The sequence below is a fragment of the Montipora capricornis genome, chromosome 3, assembly GCF_036669925.1.
Source record: "Montipora capricornis isolate CH-2021 chromosome 3, ASM3666992v2, whole genome shotgun sequence".
Lineage (NCBI taxonomy): Eukaryota > Metazoa > Cnidaria > Anthozoa > Scleractinia > Acroporidae > Montipora > Montipora capricornis.
This window is the reverse complement of record NC_090885.1, coordinates 29,061,487-29,070,272: the sequence shown is the minus strand read 5'-3', so window position 1 is coordinate 29,070,272 and position 8,786 is coordinate 29,061,487. Positions and strand designations below refer to the sequence as shown.

Sequence of the window (8,786 nt, the reverse complement as noted above, 5' to 3'; positions counted from 1 at the left end):
GTAGGTCAGAAAAAATGTCGCAGCATTTAAAACATGTTTTAAAACGCTGAGACAATCGTAAGTCATGTCGTAGGCCTGTCGTGAGCTTGCCGCATGCGACAAAAATCGTACCGTGTAAATCGGCCCTTAAGATGCTCCATACAAAAACAAAAATTAAAATCGTCTAAGGCGCAATACCACTAGGGCGGGGCCGCTGTCCCCTCGCCCTCAAAACGCCCTGAAAACAAATTGGCTTATACTTCACAGCGAGAGTAGAGCGTCCTTTTGTGGCCAAGGTTTACTTGAGGACTGGAGTTTGGGGGACATTTCTGACGTTGATTGTATTTCCAGACCTACAAGCAATGGCAAAAAGAGTTGAGACGCTCACTGTTAATAACCGTACAATTCGTGTCATTTAAGTCAGGGCGTCTCCGACCCCCCTTCCCCCCCCCCCCCCCCATACAAAGTTGTTTTCATCTCCACTTCGCTTTCAAACTACAGGGTATCAACATTGAAAAAGGGGGAGGGGGGGAGGGGTGTTGGGACTTCTCTTATGAACTGGAAGAGGGGTTTTAGGAAGAAGAGGTGAATTTGGAGTGTCTCAACCATTTTGCAACTGCTTGTAGGTCAAATTGGTGGTCCTCCTTTTACCTAGGTTGAATACGTGCTCAGATGAATTGAAGAAAGCGACAAGTGATGGCGTTCGCGATGACAAAAAAACAGGAACTTGGAACCGTCTTCCCTTTCCAATTTCAAGGGTGTTATGATGATAATCCGTCAGTTTCATACAAGTGCTTCTGTGAAAAAAAAAAAAGTTAATACCCTGCCAATTATTTGTTTGCTGCTATATAATGGCTCATTCTTCAAAGATTGCAGCCAATACAAATGCTAACAAAGGTGGCGGGGTATTTTGCGGTTAACTTGCTACTAAGAAGCACCATGAGTAACAATTTCAAGGGTGTTATGATGATAATCCGTCGGTTTCATACAAGTGCTTTTGTGAAAAAAAAAAAAAGTTAATACCCTGCCAATTATTTGTTTGCTGCTATATAATGGCTCACTCTTCAAAGATTGCAGCCAATACAAATGCTAACAAAGGTGGCGGGGTATTTTGCGTTTAACTTGCTACTAACAAGCACCATGAGTAACACCTGCTCATCTGCTTCCTTGGTGCTTGTTTGCTTCCAAAATAGAACAGCGAGAAACACAATATTCAGAGTCTGATTAACTCCTGCTGTGGTTTCCGGTGAATTGGCGCAGGGGTTTTATCCGGCAGAAGGTAGTTCACCAGCCAATAGCAAAGCGCTGATCCACACTTAAGAAAAACGTGAGGAAAAAGAAGTATCTTGTAAACCCTTGCGAATCCCATCAAGGTTTTATCTTTACGGAATGTAAGTTTCCCTGGGCATTGTCAAACTTTCAAGCATTGTCAATGCCTTCCGACGATGCATTTCAAATTCAAAGAAATGTCCATTGCATGAAAAATATTTGCATTTCTCTAAAATGGTGGGAGAGCCAAATATGCGCAGTTTGAGCTAATCTGCTGAATTACTCTGCCACTTGTTTGCAGACAAATAACACTTAAGTTTTAAAATATCCCTTCTGTTCTGTCACTCAACCTGTTTTCGCTCGGAATATTTCATTAAGACGAAGCGAAGGAAGAGTAAATGTAACTAAACGAAATAAGAAGCTTTGTGAGATAACGATGAAGATTACGTAAAGAAATTTTATAGTATAACTAGAAGCTTTATAAAACTAATAAGAAATTATTAAAAAAGACGAATTGATGTGTCCTGGTTGCTGGGGCATCAAACAATCTTACTTCATTTCTCCTCTTCGATGATGATGCCTTTATTTAAGTGTCATAAAAGGATTCTAGTACATTACAGTACTAATTGGGGACACAAAAACAAAGCTAATTAAAAGAAAGTAAAATTATTCTAATTAGGACTTAAAGAATCTAAAATTCCTAAAATTCCTAAAAAAATAATATGTACAATTTATATCAATTTAATCATATACAATTTTAAAACATCATGAAAATTTATATATCAGATTAGGTATTACAGAGATGGCAAGAGGCACAGCTACTGTTGTCCAATGCCGAGATATCTTTACAGTTTATCATTCGTTTGAAGTCTTTCAGAGTTGGTGCACTTCTCTCAGAGTTGGACAACTTGGATCATAACATTGCTCTAACATTGGGCCCAATTATCTGATGGAGTGCCGTCCATACTTTAAAGTATTGCATCTCTGTGTTAGGATAAAGTCTGAGTTTCGGAGGCTATATGGCTTTAAATCATTTCTTTTGAACTGTTTTCAAAGTAACCTGGCACCATTTGATGCTTAACCTTGTACATCAGAAATAATATGTCATTCAACCTTCTTTCATTTAACGTATCTAGCACTTTTTAAAAGGTCTTCATAAGATGAGGCCTTGTCAAGGTGGATTACGCGTAAAGCCCTTTCCTGTATCCTTTCTAATTTACGTTTATCCGAAGTGCTGGCAAAGTGCCAGACTTTTTGACAATACGAGTTGTGGGAGAATAACCGATTTGAACAGTGTGAATTTGGCTAGAGCAGGCACTAAATCTTTCAGAAGGGAACCCTCACGCTTCGTAACTCAGAGTAAACAAGTTGCTTCCCTCTGGTTGTGTTTCTTAACGCTGTGTGATTTATGTTCATCTGCTCCACAAGCAGGAAGCTATAAATACCATTCCGTATAATTAAAGGCTAATTTAGGGCTTTTTTTGCGTGATTTTATTGCGACGAGTAAAGAGTGAGAAATAAAGACGCAATTATTTGGAGAAGAGCCAATGGTATTCCTTGAAAAGACTCGGTTAGTGGGTGCGGCTACTTGTAACCGAAAACATATGTTCGAACGTGACTAGTATATCTGTGTCATTTCCGTCTCATTCAAAACATTGCTATAAGAGTTTCCGTTGAATAATAAAGGACCATAAAGAGTGACGTAGAGATTCGAGAGCAGCCGTGATATTCTTAGCTACTTTGACCACCAAACACATCCCGCAAACCCGCTTCGTTGTCTTTGACGTTTGTAATCATAAAATACTCCATACAGTCAATTGTGAAGTAAATGCATTTTGTTATTACCAACCATTTAGTATTAAAATACTGCAAAGACAAATAGCCAAACAAACCCTTAAAGATGCGGATGGAAGAGCCGCAGGTTGTCGCTTTGTCGAAAAAAAAAAAAACGACTGGCCAGGGATTACGAGAGATTACAAGTATTTCCTTTACTTAATAAAATATGCGATAATCTTGCTTCAAAAGAAGATTATGCTTTCATATCTGATTGACTTGTTTATTTACCTCCCTGAATTTACATTAAGAGTTGGCGACACTGAACAGCCTGGCACTCTTTTGTGAAAACAACTTGAATTGCCAAGTATATGAAGCATCTTCCCTCACGTAATTATACGTATTGCATGGCACGTTAACTGAATTGATCGCCATATTCTACTCTCAGGATGCTATGCTGTCAGTGACAGGGACGGCGGATCCGCGTGGGCTGGGAGGTGCTTCAGCCTCCCCAATTTCAAGCAAAAAATAAAAATAAGAAGTAAAACATCTGCCATTAAAAAAAAATTTTACGGTTGATTCACGTTTGCTTTTTTTTTGATATCTCTTCGAGAATTTCCGTGCTTCAAGATTTCAAAATTTCTGGCGGAGAATTTCCCCAGAACCGCCTACAAGTTAGCGTCTCCGGTGGTTGCTCCGCTCCGCCGTCCCTGAGTGAACTGGGCATGAAGACTTCTTATTGCCGTTTTATTGCTTAAATATTTTCCTTGTCTAAACACAAGCACAAGTCACTATCTCACGTAAGTTCTGCTCAGCTGCCAATTGGGGAGCAAACAAAGTTAGGTCACGAGTTGTGTATCACGCGAATCTCGGAGTATTTAGAAACTGCCCAGCTTCCAGTTCGTCGTCGCTAACGAAGGATAAGATAGTTGCTTATTAACTGCATTTGAGTTTTCTGAACAATGTCCTCATAATAAAACTTCCTCGAATTTTGACAAGCTGTGATAGAGATCGTGACAGAATTGTGTGGTCCGACGTTTCGTGAGCCGTTGTCCCGTGAAGGTGACCTCTACAACAACGCAGACGTATTTCGAGAGAAACGACCGCCGGAAATACGTCTGCGTTGTTGTAGAGGTCTACTATAATACGACTTTTTGCGAGCTGTAAAACAGACTTCATGCTAAAGTCATATTACGGGTACCGGACCACGATGTTGGTTGGAGTGCCTGGGTAACCAACCAAACGAATCGACTTCCCCGAGCACGCGGAAAAGGTTGAAAGCTAGTAGATTATGTAGCCGCAGATATTGAGGTATGTTCCGCTCATATATCTCATATGTAAACACGTGAGTCGACTGGCAACTCTCTGATTTTTAAAGTTCACTCGCTTTCATCATGTTTAAATGTATTGTATCATTAGTCGCAACTGCAGAATGCCCTGTCACTAATTCACTCTTTTAGGCTCTAATGCAATGTTTCCGATGTTTCGTGACATGAAAAACATGACACTCCTTGTAAGACAAATTGGAACCCAAAATCAATCTCACAACACCACTGATCTGCCCAAATAAGGCCTTTTGGAGTTTCCAGTTAAACATGAAGAGCATGCTTAACAGAGGAATGGCAAACGTCGTTCTTCCGTACACATCTTGACCCCTCTGTTTGTCCTCTCCGATCTCTATCTTTAAAGCGGCGAGGACAAACGCAAAAACGCGAGTTTTATAAGACAGTTTTTTTCCACAATAAATATATTTTCGAAAGGAGGCCAGGTTTGATACCTGAAAGCCTTTCATTTAACGAATTAGCCGGAGGAGAAGAGGAGTAAAAGTTTTCTGAATCAATATAAAACATCAAGCAATGTACTGAACGAAAGGAACAGCAACTATCACTACGCAGGAATCAGTACATTGTGAAAAGCCTTAATTAAATAATGAACTGATCCGGCTTCTATTTTAATAGGATTCGCTCGCGGTAAAAGAAAAAGCCCCGGTTCGTCCAGTAAAATGATAGTCTCCTCCAACGCAACAAAATCGTGGGACGGTAAACAAGATTGCCTTATTAATGTTCTGAAATTAATATAAGTTGTAAAACATAAGGAACATGTTACATGAATAATTTACGCCGACAAATGTCTCAGCGTTGTTCTTTCAATTGAAATATGACGGAGAAGTAAAAGGGTCGCATGCGTGGTATTGCATTTAGATTTGAACGATAATTTATAAGTGTTCGATTCTAAAGAAGTTCTAGATTTGCAAATTGAAATTGGGCGAAAAAAAATTCCGCTTTAACGTCAATCGGGAACAGAGGGACACATCGCTCGTCCACCTCAAACGTGTTTTTGTTTTTTTGTTGAAATGATGGATAAAAAGTTTTACAAACCGCAAACATGAAAACTGACCACTCACAAATTTCCTTTTCCATGTACTTTTTGATTGACAGGAACCATGTTGTATATGTCATCTGATTTACGCATGAAGCACAGGATTGGCTGAATGTTGAGATTGTTCTTCATCACGGTCGTTTATTGGTTAAGTAGAGACAGGGAAGACTTGTCACATTTCATCTGTCAGCAAAAGAAATCAACATTGAGTCGTCTGTTTCCAGTCTCAAATCATTTTAGAGCCAAATGTAGTTGTAATTTTAGAACAGAATTCAAAGGCCAAATGTTCTTCTCTTTGGTTATAACATTGTGGATGACCTATGGCGTTGCGGGTAAGTAATTTCCAAACGCACCGCGCTGCATTAGCATTTGCATTACGCACCGTCCATGTTTCTCCTCGTGAAGCCGTATGTCCCTTAACAGTCTTAGCCCAGATGACCCCCGGGTGGAGAATTAAAGGTTGCAAGTCGAAAGAAGCGAATATAGAACGAACTTAGTGTAAAGGCAATCCCGGTGAAGCGTGAGATGAGTCTTGGATGATAACGATTGTTTTGAGAACGGAGTAAGTCAAGCGCGCAGCTGTACTCCATGATGCTACTTGTCATTTGTGCGTTTTTTTGATCTTAAACGGGCTGGATCAAGACGAGCTTTATGCTAATGTTCTTTTGAGAGCTTTACTGTGTTGTTGTGACTATAGTTAAACTGTTTATGTTTTTTGACCCTGAAAATTCAATGATAATGGCGGACGAACATTGCGAAGGCTTCAACCGCAAAGTGTTCCTGCACCCCTTAAAAATAGACCTATCGATGTTGATTGCAGAGAGGTGACAAATCACTGTAAGCTGCCCTTGGAATTACATCCTAATTTGAAGGTCACTTTCGTCATTTCTTTCGCTATCCGTTTCCTTTTACGAATTTTCTTTAAGTTTATATTCTTGTTTTTATTTTTCTCTGAAATGGGTCTTCAGTTTATAGTTCTCATTGTGATGCTGTTTTGATTGTAAAAAGAAACAACTCTTTTCTCGCTAGCTTTTACGGCATCGGGGAGCGTTTTTTAATGACCCTGTTTTTCAATAAATATTTTCCCTTTTCATGCACTCCACAATTGGCCTAGAGATTCCAGCGTTGATCACACTTGCTCTAACGATGGGCGCTGGGCTTTATTTTAGGTTCAACTGTTCCAGGTCCCTTTGTTCCTCTCGATTTTATCAAAGAACCAATTGACACAGTTGCGCGCAGAAACGAACCCATTGCACTAAACTGCCTTGTGAAAGGTTCTCCATCGCCAACTAAGATAATATGGGAAAAGGATGGACAACCAATCGATACAGATACAGATCGTCGAAAAAGTTTAGCATCCAATGGAACATTGCTCATCAGCAAAATCATCCAAATGAAGGATTTCAAGCCCGATGTTGGAAAATATCAATGTGTTGTCACAAGTCGAGCAGGGAGATTAGTCAGTCGCAAAGTACACTTGGATGTTGCTGGTAAGACACGATGGAAGACCTTGTTTTCCCTTCAAGTAGATTTACCCTTGTGGTTTTTAAGCGTATACAATGTGACAGATTGCATTCTCTCATCTCGAATTTCTCTTGCATGCCTTTAATTTTGCATAAGGCCATAGATTCCTATCCAAAGCAGCGTTCTTCCGGTGGAGGGTTCAAGAACGATTGAGATCAGGGAAACGAAATTTAAAAACTTTTGCGTTCACTCGACTTTGTGATAACAACGGTCAATCAGATCTTATAATATTCACATGTGTTCGTTCGCCCAAGTACTTACCTGTACAAACGTACGTTTTGCCTGATCACGCGATTGTGGTTCGAATATACATGTTCATTTATATAACCCTTTTCCATTTTCTATTATCAAAGAACGTGTCAATTATCCCCTTTCTTAAGAGAAGCGAAATTCGTTAACAGAAAAAAAGGATGTCTACCGTTGCCATTCGATCCTTCTCTAACCGCTAACTTTAATCTTTCCTAGAAAAAGTTCGTTGAACGTAAGCGGTTTTGCAGTTTGGTTTTCACCGTTAAGCCGACCGATAATCGTACTTTTTTTAACACGTTCAGCCGATGCACGATTTATCTCCTTACATATCGTGTTGTCGCCCGAAAACGTGATTTAATACAGCGTGACGTTTAGTGTGATATAATATTGCGTTCCTTGAAGAGAAAATAAAGCTTCCACTACGTTAGACCACTTTTTTGTCTTAAGAAATATTAGATTGCTTTGAGCATTTCAGCTCTTAGTTACGGGTAAAACGCACAAAAATTTTCTTCGGGTGTGATGCTCTACTATTTTGTCACATTTATAAGGAGTGGACACTTTACTTCCCCTATATTTATGAGCTTGTTTAGTGTGAAAAAGTCGTTGCTATATGTTTTGTTTCGCTTGTGCGTGCAGCGGCTGCCTCGCGCTTAATACGAACTAATAGGACACTGGGATCTTTATTCTTGGAACTCGTGTACACGCTGCGAAACAACAACTCATCATGTTAAGTTGCCGTGGTCGTATTGCAATTGTTATTTTGTTGTGCAACACCTTTGACCTGATTTAATGAAGAAAAAACACTTGTTACGCACGATATTCTGACCATTTACTTCTCTGGCAATGCTTCCAACTCAGACTGACAGTACAAGTAACGAAATACCGGTAGGATTTTATTACAATGTTAGCTCTTCACAAATCGTTTATGTCAATTGTTTGCTTGGCGATAAACATGGTGGACATTGTGTCCTACAAGTTCCATTGATCGAGGTTTTGTACATCCTGGCTTTGTTCCGAATATCACGTGCATATTAATATTCATTTACCTTAAATGAAAATGAATAAATAAATAAATAAGAAAAGCGGGTGAAGGATCTCTGTTTGTTCTCTGTAAAATGTGCTAAATTTGAATGTCACTGATTTCAAGCAAAGCCTCTGACACTAGGCTGTAGTCTAAGAGCTGCATGGAATTCTCTCTTTACCTCTGCCTTATGACTTCCCTACAAAACTTGCACACATTCCTAGCATTTTGTGTTTCTCAAGGTCAATCTAAGAAGCTCTCATTAAGTGATTCTAGTTAAAATATTCTCAGAAATACTGAGTGTACTAAGGACGGTGCCTACTATTGTTATTGCGTATAGGTTCTGCACATCTCAAGATACTCGGATTTCCTATCGGTGATGCTTACTGATACAGTGATATTTTTGCGCGGTTTAAAACTATGAAGGGAAACTAGATCTTAGTAAGTACTCTTGGTATCCAAAAAGAAAACTGGGGGTAACCATGCATATTTGAGAGATAATTAAGCTTCAATTTGATAAAGAAAGCCATACATTGCTTTGTATTTATAGAGCTTTTACAAATATTATTCATCAGTTATCTTTGAAAAATGC

At 39.3% G+C, this 8,786-nt stretch overlaps 1 protein-coding gene and 1 long non-coding RNA gene across 2 annotated transcripts in view; one reads left to right on the top strand and one right to left on the bottom strand.

Moving 5' to 3' along the window:
- Positions 1 to 575: 575 nt before the first annotated feature.
- Positions 576 to 8,051, bottom strand: LOC138042827 (uncharacterized). The gene is made up of 3 exons (XR_011131092.1): positions 7,186 to 8,051; positions 5,426 to 5,583; positions 576 to 776 (listed from the first exon to the last, which is right to left on the bottom strand). It is a non-coding gene; the product is annotated as an uncharacterized lncRNA (long non-coding RNA).
- The window catches only part of LOC138042826 (protogenin-like), a 53,130-nt gene continuing 49,856 nt past the window's right edge, over positions 5,513 to 8,786 (top strand). Inside the window, 2 exon segments of the mRNA XM_068888849.1 lie at positions 5,513 to 5,732; positions 6,570 to 6,890. Of these exon segments, the coding sequence (XP_068744950.1) occupies positions 5,513 to 5,732; positions 6,570 to 6,890 (541 nt within the window).